We start from the raw sequence: 25,323 nt of genomic DNA on the forward strand, positions 1-25,323 counted from the left end.
GAAATGGCAGAAGAGGTTGGGTGTGTTGGATAAATATAAGAAAGACTAAACTGTGTATTGCACATAGTTATTGCTCAATGGGGCAATTTAACTGTTCATGAGATGGATAGCCTGAGGGAAAAAACTGTTCCTGTGCCTGACGGTTCTGGTGCTCAGAGCCCTGAAGCGACGGCCAGAAGGCAACAGTTCAAAAAGGTAGTGGGTAGGATGAGTGGGGTCCAGAGTGATTTTTCCAGTCTTTTTCTTCACTCTGGAAGTGTATATTTCTTGAAGGGGGGGGGGGGGCCGGGGGCAACCAATAATCCTCTCAGCAGTCCAAACTGTCCTTTGTAGTCTTCTGATGTCTGAGTTCGTAGCTGAACCAAACCAGACAGTTATTGAAGTGCAGAGGACAGACTCAATGACTGAGTAAAACTGTATCAGCAGCGCCTGTGGCATGTTGAATTTCCTCAGCTGACAAAGGAAGTACAACCTCTGCTGGGCCTTTTTCACAATGGAGTCAGTGTGGGTCTCCCACTTCAGGTCCTGTGAGATGGTAGTGCCCAGGAACCTGAATGACTCCACTGCTGCCATAGTGCTGTTTAGAATGGAGAGGGGGGTCAGTGTTGGGGTGTTTCTCCTAAAGTCTACAATGATCTCCACCTTTTTGAGTGTGTTCAGCTCAAGGTTGTTTTGACTGCACCAGACAGCCAGCTGTTCAACCTCCTTTCTGTATGCAGACTCATCGTCATCTCAGATGAGGCCGATGACAGTGGTGTCGTCTGCAAACTTCAGGAGCTTGACAGAGGGGTCCTTGGCAATGCAGTCATTGGTGTAGAGGGAGAAGAGTAGTGGGGAGAGCACACATCCCTGGGGGGAACCAGTGCTGATTGTACAGGTGCTAGAAGTGAGTTTCCCCTGTCTCACAAGCTGCTGCCTGTCCGTCAGAAAGCTGGTAATCCACTGACAGATAGACATGGGAACAAAGAGTTGGTGTAATTTATTCTGGAGTATAGCTGGGATGATGGTGTTGAAAGCCGAACTGAAGTCCACAGAAAGGATCCTTGCGTATGTCCCTGGTCTGTCCAGATGTTGCAGGATATGATGCAATCCTATGTTGACTGCATAATCCACAGACCTGTTTGATCGATAAGCAAATTGAAGGGGATCTAGAAAGGGTCCAGTGATGTTCTTCAGGTGGGCCAACAGCAGTCTCTCAAATGATTTCATGACCACAGATGTCAGGGTGACAGGTCTGTAGTCATTAAGTCCTGTGATTTTTGGTTTCTTTGGGACAGGAATAATGATTGAGCGTTTGAAGCAGCATGGGACTTCACACTGCTCCAGTGATCTATTGAAGATCTGTGTGAAGATGGGGGCCAGCTGGTTAGCACGGGATCGAAGACACGCTGGTGAGACGCCATCTGGGCCTGAAGCCTTCCTCGTCTTTTGTTTCCGAACAATCATCATCTTCACAGATCTTAAGTGCAGGTTGAGTAGCAGGAGGGGGGAGGAGGGGGGTTGCAGGAGGTGTTGGTGTTTGTGTGAAGTGAAGGTCAGAGTGGGTGTGGAGTGTGAGATTGGGCCTTTCAAATCTGCAGTAGAACACATTCAGGTCATCGGCCAGTTGTTGGTTCCCTACAGGGTTGGGGGTAGGAGTCCTGTAATTTGTGAGTTGTTTCATGCCACTCCACACTGATGCAGGGTCGTTAGCTGAAAACTTGTTTTTCAGCTTCTCAGAGTATCTTCTTTTAGCCACTCTGATTTCCCTGTTCAGTTTGTTCCTGGCCTGATTGTACAAGAATTTATCCCCACCCCTGTAAGCATCCTCTTTGGCCTGACGAAGCTGCCTGAGTTCTGCTGTAAACCACGTTTTGTCATTGTTGAACTTTAAATAAGTCCTAGTAGGAATGCACATATCCTCACAGAAACTGATATATGATGTAACAGTATCTGTAAGCTCATCCAGGTTTGTGGCTGCAGCCTCAAAAACACTCCAATCCATGCAATCGAAGCAGGCTTGTAGTTCCAGCTCTGCTTCATTGGTCCATCTTTTTACAGTCCTTACTATTGGCTTGGTTGATTTTAATTACTGCCTATAGGTTGAAAGAAGATGAACCAGACAGTGATCAGAGAGTCCCAAAGCTGCTCTAGGGACAGAGCGATATGCATCCTTTATTGTTGTGTAACAATGATCCAGTATGCTCCTGTCTCTGGTGGGGCATGTGATGCACTGTTTGTATTTGGGCAATTCATGTGTGAGATTTGCTTTGTTAAAATCCCCAAGAATAATAATAACTGAGTCCGGGTATTGTTGTTCCGTGTCTGTGATTTGATCAGCCAGCTGTTGCAGTGCTGTGTTCAAACACGTGTTTGGTGCGATATACACACTCACCAGAATAAACGAGGAAAACTCCCACGGTGAGTAGAAAGACTTAAAGTTAATAAAGAGCGCTTCCAAATTAGGACAGCACATTCTCTTTAACGTTGTTACATCTGTACATCAACTTTCATTGATATAAAAGCATGTTCCACCACCTCTCGTTTTCCCCGTTAACGCCGCGATGCGATCGGCTTCACTCAGCCAGGTTTCTGTGAAGCACAAGGCAGCAGAGGTTGAAAAGTCCTTTTTTGTGCATGTGAGGAGATGTAGTTCGTCCGTTTTGTTAGGAAGAGAGCGGAGATTCGCTAAGTGAATACTCGGCAGCGCTGTTCGAAATCCATGCCGACGGAGTTTGACCAGCACACCAGCTCGTCTCCCTCGTCTGCGTCTCTTGAACAGCAGAGCTGCGCCTCCAACTAAAATGTCTAGCAAAACGTCTGAATATTCGAAAACTGGGAAAAGTTTGTCTGGTACATGCTGTTGAATGTTCAGCAGTTCATCTCTGTTAAAACTAACTGGAAAACGATAACTAAACACAGGACAAACAAACAAAAACAACAAAAGAACTGAGGAGCTCCACACCGAGGCAGCCATCTGCGGCGCCATCATGATGCTATATCTCTTAGATGTAAAAGAAGGAAGTTTGACATTAAAAAAGACAGGTTTATGGTCAGACAGATAACTGTCCTCTATGACCACGTTATTGATGGATAAACCCATGGATAAAACCAGGTCAAGTGTGTGACCATGCCTATGAGTAGCATCACAAACTGACTGAGTCAAATTAAAAGAGTCCATAAGTTCAGAGAACTGCCTTGCCAGTGGTTTAGATGGACAACACACATGGATATTGAAGTCCCCAATGATCAGGAGATTGTCAGTGCTGGGAACAAAGAAAATCCGAAAAGTCTTGTATAAAATCCTTGTCATATTTGGGTGGGCGGTAGATCAAAGCACAATACACTATGTGAGTCAGATCCAGTTTAAGCAGTTGTAGCTCAAAACTTGAATATTTTTCCACTGTGAGTACACTGCATTTAAAACAGTCTTTAAGAAGTGTGGCTACACCCCCACTCCGACCAGTGGTTCTAGGGGTATTAAACGCATTGTAGCTCCTAGGCAACAGTTCAGAAAGAAGGCAGGTATTAGCGGGATCGAGCCATGTCTCAGTTAAAAACAGAAAGTCCAGTTCATGTGATGCATTAAAATCATGCAGTAGAAACGTTTTATTTGCTACTGATCTCACATTCAGTAGTGCAGCTTTAACTGTGGTAGAGTCTGAAGGCTGTGTTTGTGTTGGTGCTGAGAACTCCAGTTCCTTTAGATAGCGATAATCCAATCGTCCATACCGTCTGTGTGCTTTTTTCGGAAAACGCCGAAATACTGGCGCAGGCTGAACAGTGTGTACAGGTAAAAGCCATGTTCGCTGAAGCAAAAAGTAGGTACCCCAGTCAGAGCCGATGGAGCGTGCATTTCTCATGTTCCTCGCCAAACAGCCTCCATGCTTTTCTCGTCTTTTATGGCGCTTCTTTTTAAAACAGGAGCGGCAGTGCAGACGACATAATTCCAAAGGTAAAGACGAAAGTAGTTTCACGAGTTCGTTTGCCCATATAATCTTTAAGCTGTTAAGGTTAAACTTATTTGGCTTTCTGTCCACGGAGGAGGGGCTCGATGAAGCAGCTTCAACTCGAGCTTTGAAGTATCTCCCTGGGACTATTAATAGGAGATGATTAAGTGGGGCAAGATGCCTAAAGGAGCTTAATACAGTAGGCTACAAATCTGAAAATAACAATTATATGCTGAATTTTTTTTTTTACTGATATAAAAAGGTCACATTTATACATACAGTAAATGCAACATATATTTAAAATAAATTGGCTTCATGCCATCCACTGCGGCAACCATGCTCAACTCACCACGTGCCCCACTGAGAATGAACCACATTATGGAGACCATGAGGAGGTTACCCCATGTGACTCTACCCTCCCTAGCAACTGGGCCAATTTGGTTGCTTAGGACACCTGGCTGGAGTCACTCAGCACGCTCTGGGATTTGAACTAGTGAACTCCAGGGGTGATAGCCAGTGTCTTTACCACTGAGCTACCCAGGCCCCCCGTCATACAAATAATTCTGATTATGATGATACTTTGTCCTACAAATTTAAATTATTCTTAAGATGAATGTGTGCTTAATACACATACACCTTAAGAAGTCACTTAATGATTTTTACTCACATCTGACACAGATCGGATATTGTTGCACAATCTGCACAAGATCAGATTTTTCGCATCCCATCTGAGCCACTTCCAAATGTAGTTGTAAATCAGATACATATCTGATATCTGGGCATCTGACTTGTGTCTAAACATGCATATCCGACTCCCCTTGGCTTTTCTTAAAGGCGTGTCCTTATGAAACAGACGAGCTATAGGCGTTCACACAAAAACTCAAAGCTTCTCTTGTTGAGGCGGAGATATTGTACCCACTCCCTTTCATCAGACATGGACTTGGTCCTACCACTCCTGACTTCTAGGCCTATATGGGGTCATGGGTAATGTAATAATTACCAGAGCTTCTCAGTAATTTTAATCCCATGCAAATTGGTCATGTCAGTAATATTCCCTGACTTTTTCTGGACTACGCGTTCCCGCGACGGTAAAAATTACAGCATGATTATTACCTACTATAAAAAATGGCCTGTAAAAATGACCCTTGGTAATATAAATCCAGTGTGAATTGACATGTTAATAAAAAACCTGTAAATCTGCACTTTCCAACACTTGAGCCCTTTAAATATTAACCCATGTAAAGGAAAAACGAGCAGTTTTTGATTATGATTTGAGCAGAGTGAGTGTGGGAAATTGTGTTGAGCCCAAACGTTTCGGAACATAAAATTACATAATGTGAAGGGATTGTCCATATTTTTAATTCAAGAGTGTAATTCAACATTACAGGCTTGTTAATGTTACCAGTTCTGTTGTATTTAGACAGATATTCCAATACATTTTGTCTTATAATCGCAGATACAGTATATGATCATGTTTAATATGTCCTGTATAATCAGCACAGTATACAATAATTGGTCAGTTACACATGACAGCAGTGTGTAAATGCTAAAGATATCTCTGCAATATTTAAATACATCGCTTATCCCGTGTGAATTGACGGTAAATATTACAGATGTCTGCTGTAATAAATACTTCATGGACAAATGTCCAGAAAACTAATTCTGTCCGTCTGACCAATGTTGAAATCATTGAAGCCGTGCTTACCATGGCAGCAGTGAAAAGTCGCTTTTTTGCCTAATTAATTGCAGTCACATACAATTTTGCCTACTTTTTAAAATACGTAATAGCACAAGGCCATTAAAAACCCAAGGGAGAGCTGTGGCGCTCATAAGTGAAAGCGATCAGTAATGGAATCATTGGAGTTTGGGCGGGAGATTAATGTAAACACAGATATTGTGTCTTCAGTGAATGTAAACAGGCGGAACAAAAAATCGGATACCATTAAAAGTTCAGATCTGTGCATTAAGCCTTGCAGTGTAAACGCAGCCTTATTCATATTCAACTTGGAATCATGTAGTATAAAACAGATATATGATTTCCTTTTACGGCTTTAGAAATTTGGAATATATCACACAGGAGTAGAATGACATGAAAAATAATTCTTCAGATATTAAAATATTTTCAAATACTTAAAATATGTCTCTCTTTTTGGTCAACTTTAGTTTGGTCAACTTTAGTTTTGGTCAACTTTACATTTATGGCCTGGTCACACCAAATTCTATTCACACTTAAATAAAATTAAAAAAATGTCACCTTGTACAGTTGGAGGCGCTGTTCTATAAACATTTATTCTGGTGCATAGATCTTTAAGCATTCAGCTGTCAATGCATGAGATTAATATATTTAACATAGTTAAGGCAGTTATTTATCTAATTTGGCATAAATGTTTCATTATGTTCTTTCCATGTTTTTGATGCATTTAGAGGAATATAAAATCTGTGTCTTGAGTGTCTTTTGTCTTCTGCCCGTGTCTTCTGTCTTTATATTTATGCATGTATTTTGCTATGAGTATATTCCAAATGGACTCCCGAACCCAGCTTCTCTTTTTTAATGCTGGATAAAATAACACAAGGCGCAGTGACATAAATACATGTGAAATAATGTACATTAAGTAAAACAGGTATAGCATAAAATATGATGCATAACATTAAAAATAATATAAAAGATGACACAGCCTCATGGTCCAATTTAATTATTGCACATTTGTATTGAATTCAGGGTTTCTTGTGCGTGGTGAGAAAAAGAGCATCGTTACAGTAATACTTTGTGTTATTTTATCCTTGCGATAAAAAAGCAGTGCGGTTCTGCAATTCGTTTGCCTGCACTCATAGTAAAGTATTGCATGTTGTGTCTTTTTATGTGATATTTTACAACAAGCTTTTTTTGTTGTTTTTTTTTCAAACAAATTGCTGAACCTGTCTGCTGTTTTTAATGCCTGGATAATATAACAGGCACAGTAATATACATATTAAATCATGCACATTGAGACAAAACACCATATACTTTATATTATATAATATTAGGTATCAGCACATTACATAAATATTCTAAAAAAGAAAGAATGTATTTACATCTTTTAGGTCAAAAGATGGAGTACACTCTTAAAATGGAATATATAGACAATAAATTAAAGGTGCTGTAAGCGATTCTTTTCATGGAAAAGTATGCAAACAAATTGTCCTACTCCCTTAAAGATATTAATGAAATAAGTGTCCTGAGATATCTCTGTGACAGCTGTAGACTTTGTAAACAGCAAACAAAAATCACAAACACCGCAGACATTGAGGCTTTTCACCTGTCAATCATTTTGCTCTTTCTCATAGTGTTGTATTTGAAGTGGATCATTGAGGCTATGATTCATAATGTTTGTCAGTTGAGGGCGCTATTGTGCCACTGTTGAATTTGACAGCCACCGGAACAAACAATGCTGCTCTTTTGCTCGGTTTTGGTCTCAAAATTATCTTTGGAGGGCGGGGTTTTGGAATGAGGGGGCATGGCTAATTCAATGGCTCAGTCACGTGAAAGCTTCAGAACGCTAAAATCGCTGACAGCACCTTTAATTAATGCCTTCATCGGCCAAATAACAAAGGACAATGCATCTGTGCACAGTTAATACAGGATGGACTTCAAAGACTTTTAGTCATTAATCTTACAGTTCAAACTAAAAAAATAATTTTTTAAACATTGGCCATCAACATTTACTCCTTATTTTCCTTGCTTCCTTTCCTTGTTTGCTAGCTCCTCCCTCTTAGGAAACAAGGAAAGGATGCAAGGAAAGAAAACGAGGATGGAGGAATCGAAGCAAGGCGGATTTGTAAAATGGAATGTCCTGCTTCAAAGCAGTGTCTCTGCGCAGCTGCATTACATTGGAGTGCTTGCCGTTATGTTGTTGAAACTTGATTTAATAATTAAACCCAATAATTCAAGATGCACCGTTGAAGGATGTGACAATTATGGTTTATTTAAACTGCAAATTTGAAACATGAATTCAAACTTGTGTCAGATGTGAAGGGAGAGGAGAATTTATGCGTGTGTCAGGTGCTTCAACAAAAAGTCTTCCGCATAGGATACACCGGTGCTTCCAGCTTCCTCGGTCCTCGCCTCCTCAGGGTGCATTTAGAGAATTAATACGTTCCTTTATGATGGTGGACTTTGATCGGTTTCCAGGTCACGGGCTCGAGGACTGAGGAACGAAGAAACGAGGATGCACAATTTAAGAAATGAGAAGCACCCTAGAAAACTAATATTGGCACTATTTTCATGCTGTTTAGCCAGTGGGGAGCTGGCTGATCCTGGTTTCTCCCAAGGTTATTTTTCTTCATTAACTACATCTTATGGAGTTTTGTGTTCCTTGTTACAGTCGCCTTTGGCTTTCTCACTGTGGTTCTAAAGACAAATAATATTTTAAGGCGTAATCTATTATCATGTTTTTCATCAAACCGCACAATGAAGACTTTAAGACATTACAATCATTACAGCTTCATTTTCTGTTACATAGTATTTTCTGTAAAGCTAAATTTGGTTCTGAGTAGCTGGTATTTTTCAGATATTTTGACATCTAAACAGTGTAAGTTGTAATACTTTTGTTTGAGTTTATTTTTATTACAACCTAAATGTAGTCTTTATCCATCTCTTGTAGGAGGCAGTGTCAAGGATCCGTCCCTCCGCTTTTAAGGCCGGGATCTTTTGGCAGGTGGGTGTGGCTAGCGGGCTGGCTCCTCCCCCTACCGGCGGCAGCGTGCGCTCTCAGCCGCCCACTTGCACCCCCCGCTCGCCAGGCCTGCGCGCCCGAGCCCATGCCCCCAGCTCCACGCGGTCCTCCAACGCCATGTGTGTCCCGCACACTATGGAGGTGGGCAAACACAGCGCCAGCCAGGGGCAGGGCATTCGCGGCGGTGTTCCTCTGGAACCGTTCGTTCATCAGGTCGGCGGCCACACCAGCATGATGCGTTACGACGACCACACCGTCTGCAAGCCGCTCATCACCCGAGAGCAGCGATTTTATGAGTCCCTCCCACCCGAGATGAAGGAGTTCACCCCGGAGTACAAAGGTAAGAGATGTCAATACAGCATTTACCCAAGTAGGCTCATGGCTTCACACATGATAATTCCATGTCTTTCCTGGTTGAAGTAGTCTTGAGTCGTTTCCATAGATTATCCTAACTGCCACCCATATAGCAGCAAATGCGCTCTTGTGAGAGTTTTCACAGCAGGAAGGTAACAATCAAGACATTACCATAGTCTTGCAAAGTCAGATTTTTTATTTTTGTATGTTTCTTTTGACTATTGCAGCCAATTCTGACCAAGAACCAGCCACTTAGACAGGAAAAGACCATCTGGCTGGTAAAATAACCAAAAACAGTTTGCTCTTTTATGAGACAATTAGGGGTGGGTACATTTGAAATCAATGACGCCACCTTAATAGCGGATCCAAAGGAGACCGCCGAGCAATCCGCATCTTCATCCGTTTGCTTGCAGAAGTGAAGAGAGAAAAGATTTCTCTTCCATCTTCAATCAAGTCGACGTTGCTGATTTCTCTGCCAGCCCGCCGAGAATCAGCAGCCATACTGATTTCTTACAAGTGCAAGCCATGACCGCAACGTTGCCATAGTCATGTTCTCGCAATGAGGACAAGACCCATCCATGAACGATGTCTCCGCTGAAATGCACTGTAAATCCAGCAGTTTTAGGTGAACGGTAAAGAGAACTGAGTTTGAATTGAATTCAGTGCACTGAGTGCAACCGCTCGGCTCCGAAGAGAAAATCTGAATGAGTGGTTGCATACCAGCTCCTTTTATACCGGTATGTCCGGGGGAGTGGCATGCAAATTCCACTCGCCAATTCCCATTGGCCTTTTTTCAAAAAGCAGAGGTGTTCGGGGCTCCCAAGAGTGACCCCTAGTGTCACTACATCGACACAACGTTGAGTGAGTGACAGATAGGGAACTGGTGTTTTTATGAAACAGGGGTTATAATTTTTATCCTTTATACTGTATTTCCACTTACATTCATCTCCGCAGATTCCATGTGATGGTGCTCATGGAGGTGGTGCTTAAGGTTTGAAGTGTGTCCCGTCTGAGCCAATACTTTTTTGCGACAAACTTTACAGAGTGGGTAACCATCAACATTGATGGTGCCTCGTGGGTCTTTTACATACCCAAAGTAATCCCAGACAGCAGACTTTAACTGCTTTGGTGGCAGAAGTAAAGGTTCAGTCTCGGACATGTTTATATGATGCGCTCGTGCTGCACTAATGCTGCGCTCTGCTCATGCTGCACTTCTAATGTGCTTGTTATGCGCTGCGGGTGCCTTGTGTCCCTGAGGGTTGTAGTATGTTACTCTCTATTTATATAGTATTTCGGTGCTCCGGTTTGGGAATGCACTTCTTGGTAAGTACCTTTTTCATTTTTCCATTGACTGAATTTTTGATTCCGATGCTTTCGTAGAAAGTGGACGGTTATTCACTTGTATTTTGTAGATCTCTTTTGTTTGAATATGTACAGTAGTTAAGGAGCACTGTTTTATTTTCTCCAGGGTCTACTGTTCGCAGCAGAAAGGTATTACTACCATTTCACTGCACATTCGTGTGCAGAATAGGCAGCTCTATTACACTGTGAAATGTTTTGTTTGTTTTACATACTTCCAAACTTAATTTTTATTAAACTAACATCAAGTTGTTATTCGGGCAAATATCTGTTTGCAGACTTATTTGCCAGTAAATAATTAACCCTCTGGGGTCTGAGGGTGTTTTGGGCCCTGGAGAAGTTTTGACATACCTTGACATTTGTGCTTTTTTTCAGTTGCTTAAAAAAATATTAATGGCTAAAGTCTGATAACACTGTATTCAGCACAAACTGGGCTACAATAATATGTGAACAACATGTATGTACATGTTTGTATTTTTGAGAAAATAACGTTTATGCATGGTTTTTGCTACAGAAATGATGTGAAACCCATCCTGATCACTCATTCATACAAAACAATATAGTCATTTAACTTTTGTAAGACACTTTTAGTGTTAGAAAGGCCATATGCGAGGAGGTGTGGATGATCATGAATATTGATGTGATTCACACCTGAGGAGACAAAGACCCCTCCCCTGAGAGAGAATGAATGTGAGGAGACTTAATGATTGACTGTATTGTTTGTAGCGTATTCACAAAATCAAGTTTAAGTTAAAAGAAGTAATCTAACTATACATTTTCTTTACATAAAGACTTTACTTAAAAACTTTAGACCTACACTACCGTTTAAAAGTTCTTAGATCTGAAATATTTTTTAATGTTTTTAAAAGAAGTCTCCTCTGCTCACCAAGGCTGCATTTATTTGATCCAAAATACAGCAAAAACAGTGATATTGTGAAGTATTTTTACAATTTAAAATAACTTTTCTATTTGAATATATTGTAAAATGCAATTAATTCCTGTGATCAAAGCTGAATTTTCAGCATCATTACTGCAGTCTTCAGTGTCATACGATCCTTCAGAAATCATTATAATATGCTGATTTTCTAATATGGGCATATTTACAGCACATTTTACACATTTACACCCGAACAGATATTTGCAAGCACAAGCTTAGTTGATGATAATGAGGCAGCATAAACACTAGTTAAAATATAATCTAAACATTCATTATTTTTATATCATAATACATATCATATTTATATCATACAGCATACAATTTAAATACCTGCTTTAGCCGAAACAACATTTAAATGTAACTAAAACTTGCCTATTAGGACATATTTCAAATTTCAATACTCTGAATTCTAGCTGGCAAGTCTATTAAATAGTATGGCTACTAATATGTAAGTAAAACTAAATGACTTACTCATCCAAAATTGTATCCTCGGCTGGATCAAGTCACTCTTCAAACGTTCATCGTTGGATTTCCACTCTTCTTCTGAGGAAAATGTGAACACTTCCTCACCTGTGTAGCGTGCCATCTTCCAAACGCGCAGAAAAGTGAATGAACTTGATGCTTTTTAAGGCATTGTTCAACATTTGCATTGATCGCCTCAGCACATTACCGTATGAATAGCGCGCTCTGTTGGTGGGTGGGATCACATTAGGGATAATTAGCTGAGCCCGGAGAAACTGTACATCGCTTTGTTTCATACAGATTACATTGCAGGAGAATATTTGTTTTAAATTTGAATTATTTTATTTAAAGGTAGACATTTTAAGCTTTCTTTAGACATATGTTTCATGTTTGAGTGATAAATATTCGTGGAAATTCAGTTCATTTTTGTGACGTGTTTCAGAAAGATGCTCGCAGAGACAGAGACGGCTGAAAGCCTGTTTATTTTCTTTATTTTACAAAAGCACAAGGTTTTGTTGTTATTGTGAGTGTACACAAATAAAAGTAGACCCTTTATAGTCTCTAATGATGTCTTACACTTATCTGTATGCCCAAAAATGATGGAGTATTTTAAGTTGTTTCCGCTGTTATGAGGAAAAAATCCAGCAGGACGCGCTGGATTAATTCACGCTGGATTACATCATGAGTTCATCACTGTGTCGTGTTTGCCATGCTGTTATGGATCCTTGTGATGGCCAATGATAATTTCCATTGTATGGTAATGGCACATTTACTAGATGATATTAAAAATCCCTCTGCGGCTGCGACAGGATTATCATTACGAGAGAGAGTGCAAATAGCCAGGCTTAGCAACCAGGCAGTTGGCGGTAAACAAGACCCGCCATCATCTACTCCTATCCTTTATAGACCATCATTGATAGGGCAATCTCAAAAACGTAGTGGGAAATGAGACTCAGGGGAGACTTGACCATCCTGATGTGCCTCAGAACAAACAGGTAAGGATTTCAGAAGGCCAAGAGCCAAGGGAGGACACACAGCTGCAGATTCTGGCAGCTTTAAGTGAATTAGCTGGAAAAGTAAATCAGCTTGATCCTCACAGTGCTACGACTCGTGCACAGCAGGCGTCAATTCCAGCGACAGTATATGATTTTTCATCATATCAGAAAGAGAATGATGACTCTGTGGATGCTATTTCTCTTCACTCCAATAATTCGCTGTATGGCAGTGACGAGCAGTCTGAGACTAGAGAGGACCAGGAAGATGAGTCTCAGTCTGGCACTTCAGATAATGGTAGTACACATTCTAACATTATACTAGAATTCTTAGTGCAGCAAGAATCTTGGGTCTTGAAACTCAGGTAGAAGACACGACAGCTGCATCAACATAGGGGGTGTGGGCAGGTATCTCCCGCACGCAGCCAGCTATTTCTTTACCGGAGGATTAATCTCAAATGCTAAGGAAAGCATGGAACAATCCTAAAGCCACACCCCAATTCATTGCCGGCTGTAGGAGACTAGCTAAGCTGCAGTATGCCACTGAGAGTGGTATTGGTGACATGCCTCCTGTAGAATGTGTAATGGTGTAAACACGTGCATCCCTGTCTGGCAATGCACTGGCAGTATTTTTAGCCTCTATGAGGAAAATGGTCAGAAGACCATGACATCATGGGCCTAATTGAAGCTGCATTCTTCACTCAACATACCAGAGATATCGGAGCTGCTATGTCCTCAGCGGTTTTTGCATGCAGGCAGATCTGGTTATCCCAGACATATTTGCCTGAGACTATCCGCAAAGAACTGACACATATGCCAGTGGTGCCAGGACAGATCTTTCATCCTGATTCCCAGTAGGTACTGGACACAGCTGAACAGGCGTGGCGCAGGAAATAGTTGGTGCAGCGAGCGTTTGGTCACGCTAGGCCTGCTAGGTATGGCTATAGAGGAGACCAACCCCCTCAGCCTCCCCACTTCTCCCCTTTTGAATCATGGGAATATGTCAGAAGGCAGGGCAGTGGTTTTCAGATATCTGACAGCAATCAAAGTGTCAGATAGTCACAACGGTATCCACAAGGTGGTCAGTCCCGAGCTTCGGTTAAGGTGGCACCACCAAAGAAATGTACTCCCACAGGTTCAGGCCCCACATGGCAGTTTCGGGGAGGTCGCTGATGCCTGTTCCCAGCAATACCTGAACAGCTGGAAAACAAGTACTTCAGATTCTTGGGTACTTGAAACCATCAAAAGAGGATACAAGGTTCAGTTTCGGCGACATCCTCCCCCTTTCCCGGGGATCCATATAACCATGGTCAGGGATCCAATTCGGGCAAATATTCTTGCCAACAAGAGTACAACCTTACAACAAAAGCAGGCAATTATACAAGTAAGTCCCAACGAACAGCTTACTGGGTTCTATTCCAACTACTTCCTGGTGCCGAAAAAAGATGGTGGGCTTCGACCCATCTTAAAGCTAAGGTGACTAAACACTTTCATAAAGGTATTGCCTTTCAAAATGCTGACCACGGCACAGATTCTGCAGGCTATCGAACCAAGCGAATGGTTCACCTCTATAGACCTCATAGACGCGTACTTCCATGTACCCATTTGTCAGGAACACCAACCATTCCTGTGCTTTGCCTTTCAAGGTCAGGTCTTCCAGTTAAGGGTCCTTCCATTTGGCCTTCCCTGTCCCCATGAGTCTTCACCAGAGTGGTGTCAGCAGATCTGTTTTCCTCTTCAAGTAGCAGGTCTGAAAATTATACCTGGAGGACTCCGATATCTCTGGTATGTTGAGTGAAGAATGCAGCTTCAATTAGGCCCATGATGTCATGGTCTTCTGACTTGACCATTTTCCTCATAGAGGCTAAAAATACTGCCAGTGCATTGCCAGACAGGGATGCACGTGTTTACACCATTACACATTCTACAGGAGGCATGTCACCCATACCACTCTCAGGGGCATACTGCATCTTAGCTAGTCTCCTACAGCCGGCAATGAATTGGGGTGTGGCTTTAGGATTGTTCCATGCTTTCCTTAGCATTTGAGATTAACTGGGTCTGCGCCCCATTGCGACACCAAGTTGTCAAAAACACTGAGATAGTGGTCAAACATATACAGTCCCTTGGTTTCAGGATAAACTGGGAAACGTCATGGTTACTTGTGTAACCTCCGTTCCCTGATGGAGGGAATGAGACGTTGTGTTGATGTAGTGACACGAGGGGTAACTCTTGGGAGCCCGAGGCACCTCTGGTCTTTGATAAAAGGCCAATGAAAATTGGTGAATGGTATTTGCATGCCACTCCCCCGGACATACGGGTATAAAAGGAGCTGGTATGCAACCACACATTCAGGTTTTATGATATAAAGGTATAAGGTCCGGCCATTTCAGCGGGTAGTTCAGCGTTGTTGCAGGAGGGACACAACGTCTTGTTCCCTCCATCAGGGAACAGAGTTTACACAAGTAACCATGACGTTCCCTATCTGTCACACATTCGACGTTGTGTCGATGTAATGACACTAGGGGTCCCTATACGAAACGCCACAATTAGCTGAACTGTGTTACGTGAACTGGCGGTGTGTGGTTGGTAGACTACTGTGTGCCTCATAGCCAGCACACCAGGTCGACACGTAACCTCCCCCAACTTAGTTATGAGTGTCGAACGGCCCTTTGGGGACAAGTCGACTACTCAAGAGATAGAGACAGGCTTAACCCAGTCGTGGCCTCTTTTCCCCTTCTCTTTTTCCACTCCCTAAAAAGAAGGGGGATTATCCAACTGGGCTGCCAGGTCTAGTCGGGGGGTGTCCCTCCCAAGGGGAAGACACCGTGGAGACAACACCTCGCCCAAAGAGGGGGGGATATTTAAGTGGAAGAATACGTCACATGGTCTTTCCAACCATGTGGAGAGTCTTCAAGGTAGATCCTACCCAACGGGGGCTCTGCCCAAGGAAGACGCAGTTTGCCAACAGGGAAACGAATTAGCGGAAGATATATATTGCATGGGGTTAGCCTTAGAGGGAACCACCACATGCAGAGCACCTACCCCAGAACAGGGCTCTTAGTTAGTGCGTGTAGTGGGCCGGCAGTGAGTCTCTCCGAAAACTCGACTGCCACAGGGCTCGGAGGAAGTCAACCAGGGAACAAAGTTTGTGAACACTACTGGGAATTAATGGCACACGTATTCAGCTCTAAGTGAGGTGGAAAGCACTATGTGCAAGCGATACACCCGGCCAGCTATCCCGGGCTTATCCGCTTGTGTTGTGTGCCACTACCTGGGACAAAACCGGTTCCACCCAGAGGTTGCAGAACCTTGCACAGGTGTTGGTTGTTGCCCAGCCCGCTGCTCTGCAAATGTCTGTTAGAGAGGTACCCCTGGCCAGGGCCCAGGGAGCCGCTATACCCCTGGTAAAATGGGCTCATAGCCCTACCAGGGGCGGCATGTCCTAGGCGACATATGCCATAGTTATGGCGTCAATGAGCCAGTGGGCGATTCTCTGCTTGGAGACAGCACTTCCTTTCTGCTGTGCACCAAAGCAGACAAAGAGCTGCTCAGAGATCCTAAAGCTCTGCGTGCGATCCAAATAGATGCGTAAAGCGCGCACCAGACACAGCAACGACAGGGCTGGGTCTGCCTCCTCCTGGGGCAGTGCTTGCAGGTTCACCACCTGGTCCCTAAAAGGGGTGGTGGGAACCTTGGGCACATAGCCCGGTCGGGGTCTCAGGATCATGTGAGAGTAATCCGGACCAAACTCCAGACATGTTTCGCTGACAGAGAACGCTTGCAGGTCTCCTACCCTCTTGATGGAAGTGAGCGCAGTCAGGAGGGCAGTCTTCAAGGAGAGTGCCTTAAGCTCGGCTGACTGCAAAGGCTCAAAGGGGCTCTCTGTAGACCCTGAAGGTCTACAGAGAGGTCCCATGAGGGAACGAGGCACGGTCTGGAGGGATTCTTTCTCCTGGCACCTCTTAGGAACCTGATGATCAGGTCGTGCTTCCCTAAGGACTTACCATCGACTGCGTCATGGTGTGCTGCTATGGCGGCAACGTACACCTTCAAGGTGGAAGGGGACAGCCTCCCTTCCAACCTCTCCTGCAGGAAGGAAAGCACTGATCCGACTGTGCATCTCTGGGGGTCTTCCCGTCGGGAAGAACACCACTTAGCGAACAGATGCCACTTAAAAGCATACATGCGCCTCATAGAGGGGGCCCTAGCCTGAGTGATTGTGTCTACCACTGCGGGTTGTAGACCACTTAGGTCTTCCGCGTCCCGTCCAGGGGCCAGACATGGAGATTCCAGAGGTCTGGTCGCGGGTGCCAGAGGGTGCCCCGTCCCTGAGAAAGAAGGTCCTTCCTCAGGGGAATTCGCCGGGGGGGGGCTGTCTCGAGGAGCATGAGGTCCGAGAACCACGTCAGGGTGGGCCAGTAGGGTGCTACCAGGACGACCTGCTCCTCGTCCTCCCTGACCTTGCACAGGGTCTGTGCAAGTAGGCTCACTGGGGGAAACGCATATTTGCGCAGGCCAGGGGGCCAGCTGTGTGCCAGCACGTCTATGCCGAGGGGAGCCTCGGTGAGGGCGTACCAGAGCGGGCAGTGGGAGGATTCTTGGGAGGCGAACAGGTCCACCTGTGCCCATCCGAATCGACTCCAAATCAGCTGGACCACCTGAGGGTGGAGTCTCCACTCTCCCCTGAGGGTAACCTGCCGTGACAGCGCGTCCGCTGTAGTGTTGAGGTCGCCCGGGATGTGAGTGGCTCGCAGCGACTTGAAGTGCTGCTGACTCCAGAGGAGAAGACGGCGGGCGAGTTGTGACATACAACGAGAGCGCAGACCTTCTTGGCGGTTGACATATGCTACAGTTGCCGTGTTGTCTGTCCAAACTAACACGTGCTTGCCCTGGATTAACTGCCGAAACCTCCGCATGGCGAGCAGCATTGCCAACAACTCGAGGCAGTTGATGTGCCAATGCAGTCGCGGGCCCGTCCACAGGCCGGCGGCGGCATGCCCATTGCAAACAGCACCCCAGCCAATTTTGGAGGCGTCTGTTGTGACCACGACATGCCTGGAGACCAGTTCTAGAGGAACACCTGCCTGTAGAAAGGAGAGGTCAGTCCAAGGGCTGAAAAGACGGTGACAGACCGGTGTGATGACCACACAATGTGTCCCGTGGCGCCATGCCCATCTCGGGACTCGAGTCTGAAGCCAGTGCTGAAGTGGTCTCATATGCATCAACCCGAGCGGGGTGGCTACCGCAGAGGATGCCATATGCCCCAGAACCATACAGATTACATTGCAGGAGAATATTTGTTTTAAATTTGAATTATTTTATTTAAAGGTAGACATTTTAAGCTTTCTTTAGACATATGTTTCATGTTTGAGTGATAAATATTCGTGGAAATTCAGTTCATTTTTGTGACGTGTTTCAGAAAGATGCTCGCAGAGACAGAGACGGCTGAAAGCCTGTTTATTTTCTTTATTTTACAAAAGCACAAGGTTTTGTTGTTATTGTGAGTGTACACAAATAAAAGTAGACCCTTTATAGTCTCTAATGATGTCTTACACTTATCTGTATGCCCAAAAATGATGGAGTATTTTAAGTTGTTTCCGCTGTTATGAGGAAAAAATCCAGCAGGACGCGCTGGATTAATTCACGCTGGATTACATCATGAGTTCATCACTGTGTCGTGTTTGCCATGCTGTTATGGATCCTTGTGATGGCCAATGATAATTTCCATTGTATGGTAATGGCACATTTACTAGATGATATTAAAAATCCCTCTGCGGCTGCGACAGGATTATCATTACGAGAGAGAGTGCAAATAGCCAGGCTTAGCAACCAGGCAGTTGGCGGTAAACAAGACCCGCCATCATCTACTCCTATCCTTTATAGACCATCATTGATAGGGCAATCTCAAAAACGTAGTGGGAAATGAGACTCAGGGGAGACTTGACCATCCTGATGTGCCTCAGAACAAACAGGTAAGGATTTCAGAAGGCCAAGAGCCAAGGGAGGACACACAGCTGCAGATTCTGGCAGCTTTAAGTGAATTAGCTGGAAAAGTAAATCAGCTTGATCCTCACAGTGCTACGACTCGTGCACAGCAGGCGTCAATTCCAGCGACAGTATATGATTTTTCATCATATCAGAAAGAGAATGATGACTCTGTGGATGCTATTTCTCTTCACTCCAATAATTCGCTGTATGGCAGTGACGAGCAGTCTGAGACTAGAGAGGACCAGGAAGATGAGTCTCAGTCTGGCACTTCAGATAATGGTAGTACACATTCTAACATTATACTAGAATTCTTAGTGCAGCAAGAATCTTGGGTCTTGAAACTCAGGTAGAAGACACGACAGCTGCATCAACATAGGGGGTGTGGGCAGGTATCTCCCGCACGCAGCCAGCTATTTCTTTACCGGAGGATTAATCTCAAATGCTAAGGAAAGCATGGAACAATCCTAAAGCCACACCCCAATTCATTGCCGGCTGTAGGAGACTAGCTAAGCTGCAGTATGCCACTGAGAGTGGTATTGGTGACATGCCTCCTGTAGAATGTGTAATGGTGTAAACACGTGCATCCCTGTCTGGCAATGCACTGGCAGTATTTTTAGCCTCTATGAGGAAAATGGTCAGAAGACCATGACATCATGGGCCTAATTGAAGCTGCATTCTTCACTCAACATACCAGAGATATCGGAGCTGCTATGTCCTCAGCGGTTTTTGCATGCAGGCAGATCTGGTTATCCCAGACATATTTGCCTGAGACTATCCGCAAAGAACTGACACATATGCCAGTGGTGCCAGGACAGATCTTTCATCCTGATTCCCAGTAGGTACTGGACACAGCTGAACAGGCGTGGCGCAGGAAATAGTTGGTGCAGCGAGCGTTTGGTCACGCTAGGCCTGCTAGGTATGGCTATAGAGGAGACCAACCCCCTCAGCCTCCCCACTTCTCCCCTTTTGAATCATGGGAATATGTCAGAAGGCAGGGCAGTGGTTTTCAGATATCTGACAGCAATCAAAGTGTCAGATAGTCACAACGGTATCCACAAGGTGGTCAGTCCCGAGCTTCGGTTAAGGTGGCACCACCAAAGAAATGTACTCCCACAGGTTCAGGCCCCACATGGCAGTTTCGGGGAGGTCGCTGATGCCTGTTCCCAGCAATACCTGAACAGCTGGAAAACAAGTACTTCAGATTCTTGGGTACTTGAAACCATCAAAAGAGGATACAAGGTTCAGTTTCGGCGACATCCTCCCCCTTTCCCGGGGATCCATATAACCATGGTCAGGGATCCAATTCGGGCAAATATTCTTGCCAACAAGAGTACAACCTTACAACAAAAGCAGGCAATTATACAAGTAAGTCCCAACGAACAGCTTACTGGGTTCTATTCCAACTACTTCCTGGTGCCGAAAAAAGATGGTGGGCTTCGACCCATCTTAAAGCTAAGGTGACTAAACACTTTCATAAAGGTATTGCCTTTCAAAATGCTGACCACGGCACAGATTCTGCAGGCTATCGAACCAAGCGAATGGTTCACCTCTATAGACCTCATAGACGCGTACTTCCATGTACCCATTTGTCAGGAACACCAACCATTCCTGTGCTTTGCCTTTCAAGGTCAGGTCTTCCAGTTAAGGGTCCTTCCATTTGGCCTTCCCTGTCCCCATGAGTCTTCACCAGAGTGGTGTCAGCAGATCTGTTTTCCTCTTCAAGTAGCAGGTCTGAAAATTATACCTGGAGGACTCCGATATCTCTGGTATGTTGAGTGAAGAATGCAGCTTCAATTAGGCCCATGATGTCATGGTCTTCTGACTTGACCATTTTCCTCATAGAGGCTAAAAATACTGCCAGTGCATTGCCAGACAGGGATGCACGTGTTTACACCATTACACATTCTACAGGAGGCATGTCACCCATACCACTCTCAGGGGCATACTGCATCTTAGCTAGTCTCCTACAGCCGGCAATGAATTGGGGTGTGGCTTTAGGATTGTTCCATGCTTTCCTTAGCATTTGAGATTAACTGGGTCTGCGCCCCATTGCGACACCAAGTTGTCAAAAACACTGAGATAGTGGTCAAACATATACAGTCCCTTGGTTTCAGGATAAACTGGGAAACGTCATGGTTACTTGTGTAACCTCCGTTCCCTGATGGAGGGAATGAGACGTTGTGTTGATGTAGTGACACGAGGGGTAACTCTTGGGAGCCCGAGGCACCTCTGGTCTTTGATAAAAGGCCAATGAAAATTGGTGAATGGTATTTGCATGCCACTCCCCCGGACATACGGGTATAAAAGGAGCTGGTATGCAACCACACATTCAGGTTTTATGATATAAAGGTATAAGGTCCGGCCATTTCAGCGGGTAGTTCAGCGTTGTTGCAGGAGGGACACAACGTCTTGTTCCCTCCATCAGGGAACAGAGTTTACACAAGTAACCATGACGTTCCCTATCTGTCACACATTCGACGTTGTGTCGATGTAATGACACTAGGGGTCCCTATACGAAACGCCACAATTAGCTGAACTGTGTTACGTGAACTGGCGGTGTGTGGTTGGTAGACTACTGTGTGCCTCATAGCCAGCACACCAGGTCGACACGTAACCTCCCCCAACTTAGTTATGAGTGTCGAACGGCCCTTTGGGGACAAGTCGACTACTCAAGAGATAGAGACAGGCTTAACCCAGTCGTGGCCTCTTTTCCCCTTCTCTTTTTCCACTCCCTAAAAAAGAAGGGGGATTATCCAACTGGGCTGCCAGGTCTAGTCGGGGGGTGTCCCTCCCAAGGGGAAGACACCGTGGAGACAACACCTCGCCCAAAGAGGGGGGGGGGATATTTAAGTGGAAGAATACGTCACATGGTCTTTCCAACCATGTGGAGAGTCTTCAAGGTAGATCCTACCCAACGGGGGCTCTGCCCAAGGAAGACGCAGTTTGCCAACAGGGAAACGAATTAGCGGAAGATATATATTGCATGGGGTTAGCCTTAGAGGGAACCACCACATGCAGAGCACCTACCCCAGAACAGGGCTCTTAGTTAGTGCGTGTAGTGGGCCGGCAGCGAGTCTCTCCGAAAACTCGACTGCCACAGGGCTCGGAGGAAGTCAACCAGGGAACAAAGTTTGTGAACACTACTGGGAATTAATGGCACACGTATTCAGCTCTAAGTGAGGTGGAAAGCACTATGTGCAAGCGATACACCCGGCCAGCTATCCCGGGCTTATCCGCTTGTGTTGTGTGCCACTACCTGGGACAAAACCGGTTCCACCCAGAGGTTGCAGAACCTTGCACAGGTGTTGGTTGTTGCCCAGCCCGCTGCTCTGCAAATGTCTGTTAGAGAGGTACCCCTGGCCAGGGCCCAGGGAGCCGCTATACCCCTGGTAAAATGGGCTCATAGCCCTACCAGGGGCGGCATGTCCTAGGCGACATATGCCATAGTTATGGCGTCAATGAGCCAGTGGGCGATTCTCTGCTTGGAGACAGCACTTCCTTTCTGCTGTGCACCAAAGCAGACAAAGAGCTGCTCAGAGATCCTAAAGCTCTGCGTGCGATCCAAATAGATGCGTAAAGCGCGCACCAGACACAGCAACGACAGGGCTGGGTCTGCCTCCTCCTGGGGCAGTGCTTGCAGGTTCACCACCTGGTCCCTAAAAGGGGTGGTGGGAACCTTGGGCACATAGCCCGGTCGGGGTCTCAGGATCATGTGAGAGTAATCCGGACCAAACTCCAGACATGTTTCGCTGACAGAGAACGCTTGCAGGTCTCCTACCCTCTTGATGGAAGTGAGCGCAGTCAGGAGGGCAGTCTTCAAGGAGAGTGCCTTAAGCTCGGCTGACTGCAAAGGCTCAAGGGGGCTCTCTGTAGACCCTGAAGGTCTACAGAGAGGTCCCATGAGGGAACGAGGCACGGTCTGGAGGGATTCTTTCTCCTGGCACCTCTTAGGAACCTGATGATCAGGTCGTGCTTCCCTAAGGACTTACCATCGACTGCGTCATGGTGTGCTGCTATGGCGGCAACGTACACCTTCAAGGTGGAAGGGGACAGCCTCCCTTCCAACCTCTCCTGCAGGAAGGAAAGCACTGATCCGACTGTGCATCTCTGGGGGTCTTCCCGTCGGGAAGAACACCACTTAGCGAACAGATGCCACTTAAAAGCATACATGCGCCTCATAGAGGGGGCCCTAGCCTGAGTGATTGTGTCTACCACTGCGGGTTGTAGACCACTTAGGTCTTCCGCGTCCCGTCCAGGGGCCAGACATGGAGATTCCAGAGGTCTGGTCGCGGGTGCCAGAGGGTGCCCCGTCCCTGAGAAAGAAGGTCCTTCCTCAGGGGAATTCGCCGGGGGGGGGCTGTCTCGAGGAGCATGAGGTCCGAGAACCACGTCAGGGTGGGCCAGTAGGGTGCTACCAGGACGACCTGCTCCTCGTCCTCCCTGACCTTGCACAGGGTCTGTGCAAGTAGGCTCACTGGGGGAAACGCATATTTGCGCAGGCCAGGGGGCCAGCTGTGTGCCAGCACGTCTATGCCGAGGGGAGCCTCGGTGAGGGCGTACCAGAGCGGGCAGTGGGAGGATTCTTGGGAGGCGAACAGGTCCACCTGTGCCCATCCGAATCGACTCCAAATCAGCTGGACCACCTGAGGGTGGAGTCTCCACTCTCCCCTGAGGGTAACCTGCCGTGACAGCGCGTCCGCTGTAGTGTTGAGGTCGCCCGGGATGTGAGTGGCTCGCAGCGACTTGAAGTGCTGCTGACTCCAGAGGAGAAGACGGCGGGCGAGTTGTGACATACAACGAGAGCGCAGACCTTCTTGGCGGTTGACATATGCTACAGTTGCCGTGTTGTCTGTCCAAACTAACACGTGCTTGCCCTGGATTAACTGCCGAAACCTCCGCATGGCGAGCAGCATTGCCAACAACTCGAGGCAGTTGATGTGCCAATGCAGTCGCGGGCCCGTCCACAGGCCGGCGGCGGCATGCCCATTGCAAACAGCACCCCAGCCAATTTTGGAGGCGTCTGTTGTGACCACGACATGCCTGGAGACCAGTTCTAGAGGAACACCTGCCTGTAGAAAGGAGAGGTCAGTCCAAGGGCTGAAAAGACGGTGACAGACCGGTGTGATGACCACACAATGTGTCCCGTGGCGCCATGCCCATCTCGGGACTCGAGTCTGAAGCCAGTGCTGAAGTGGTCTCATATGCATCAACCCGAGCGGGGTGGCTACCGCAGAGGATGCCATATGCCCCAGGAGCCTCTGAAAAAGTTTCAGTGGAACCACTGTTTTCTGTTTGAATGCCTTCAAACAGGCCAGCACCGACTGGGTGTGCTCGTTCGTAAGGCGCGCCGTCAAAGAGACTGAGTCCAGCTCCAAACCGAGAAAAGAGATGCTCTGAACCGGGAGGAGCTTGCTCTTTTCCCAGTTGACCCGAAGCCCTAGTCGGCTGAGGTGTGAGAGCACCAAGTTCCTGTGTGCGCACAACATGTCTCGAGAGTGAGCTAGGATTAGCCAGTCGTTGAGATAGTTGAGAATGCGAACGCCCACCTCCCTTAACGGGGCAAGAGCAGCCTCTGCGACCTTCGTGAAGACACGAGGAGACAGGGACAGGCCGAAAGGGAGGACTTTGTACTGATACGCCTGACCCTCGAATGCAAACCGCAGGAAGGGTCTGTGTCGAGGAACCAATCTTGATGCCGGACACTTGCCAGAATGCGTTTTTGCGTCAGCATCTTGAACGGGAGTCTGTGTAAGGCCCGGTTCAGTACTCGCAGGTCTGAGATTGGCCGCAACCCACTGCCTTTTTTCGGTACGATGAAGTAGGGGCTGTAAAACCCCTTCTTCATCTCGGCTGGAGGGACAGGTTCTATCTGTAGGAGGGTAGCGATCTCTGCGCGCAAGGTAGCAGCGTTTTCGTTCTTGACCAAGGTGAAGTGAATACCGCTGAACCTGGGTGGGCGCCTGGCGAACTGAATCACGTAGCCAAGTCGGACGGTCCGGATCAGCCATCGCGACGGATTGAAAAGCACAAGCCACGCATCCGTTCCGCGCAAGGGGGACCAATGGGACAATGTCGTCGGACGTACCGGCAGGTGGGGCCTCGCAGCGGGGCGGAGCTCGAGGCACCACACCACGTCGTTGCCGCGCTGAGTGTAGGGACATCGAGCACTTACCTGGCTCCTTGTGACCACCCTGGAGCATATGGCATCCTCTGCCTGGGACGGGGGAGGAAGAGGCCTGTCCTCGTAACCCGTGGAGACTGCCACATCGGTGGCGGCTGTGTGCCATAGCTGGGCGCTCAGGGGCGGAAAGACAATCGCTGGAGCGCCAATCCTGCAAGAAAAAACCCGTGGATGGTGGTCGTGATGACGACCGTGCACACCAGGTATGTGACCCAGGGAGGAAGGAAACCACTCTTTTGCTGAACTGTTGGGTACCTCAGCCATTTGGGCATGCAGCGAAATCAAACAAAAAGGCAACAAAAGATTTTTCACCCGGCCCTCCACCGGGGGATGGAGTGGTCTTCTTACCAGCTCCAGGTGAGTGCGTTCCTTCGTCCTTGGGTCGCCCGTCTCAGGGGCGCTTTGACAA

At 46.4% G+C, this 25,323-nt stretch overlaps 1 protein-coding gene across 3 annotated transcripts in view; it reads left to right on the forward strand.

Moving 5' to 3' along the window:
* Positions 1-25,323, forward strand: part of LOC127438705 (inositol hexakisphosphate kinase 1-like) — a 123,704-nt gene that overhangs the window by 66,922 nt on the left and 31,459 nt on the right. For all 3 annotated transcript variants that reach the window (XM_051694507.1, XM_051694506.1, XM_051694505.1), the window contains one exon: positions 8,570-8,981. In XM_051694507.1, the coding sequence (XP_051550467.1) occupies positions 8,759-8,981 (223 nt within the window). In that variant the 5' untranslated portion in view covers positions 8,570-8,758. The remainder of the gene's footprint in view (positions 1-8,569; positions 8,982-25,323) is intronic.

Source organism: Myxocyprinus asiaticus, chromosome 50 (genome assembly GCF_019703515.2).
Source record: "Myxocyprinus asiaticus isolate MX2 ecotype Aquarium Trade chromosome 50, UBuf_Myxa_2, whole genome shotgun sequence".
Lineage (NCBI taxonomy): Eukaryota > Metazoa > Chordata > Actinopteri > Cypriniformes > Catostomidae > Myxocyprinus > Myxocyprinus asiaticus.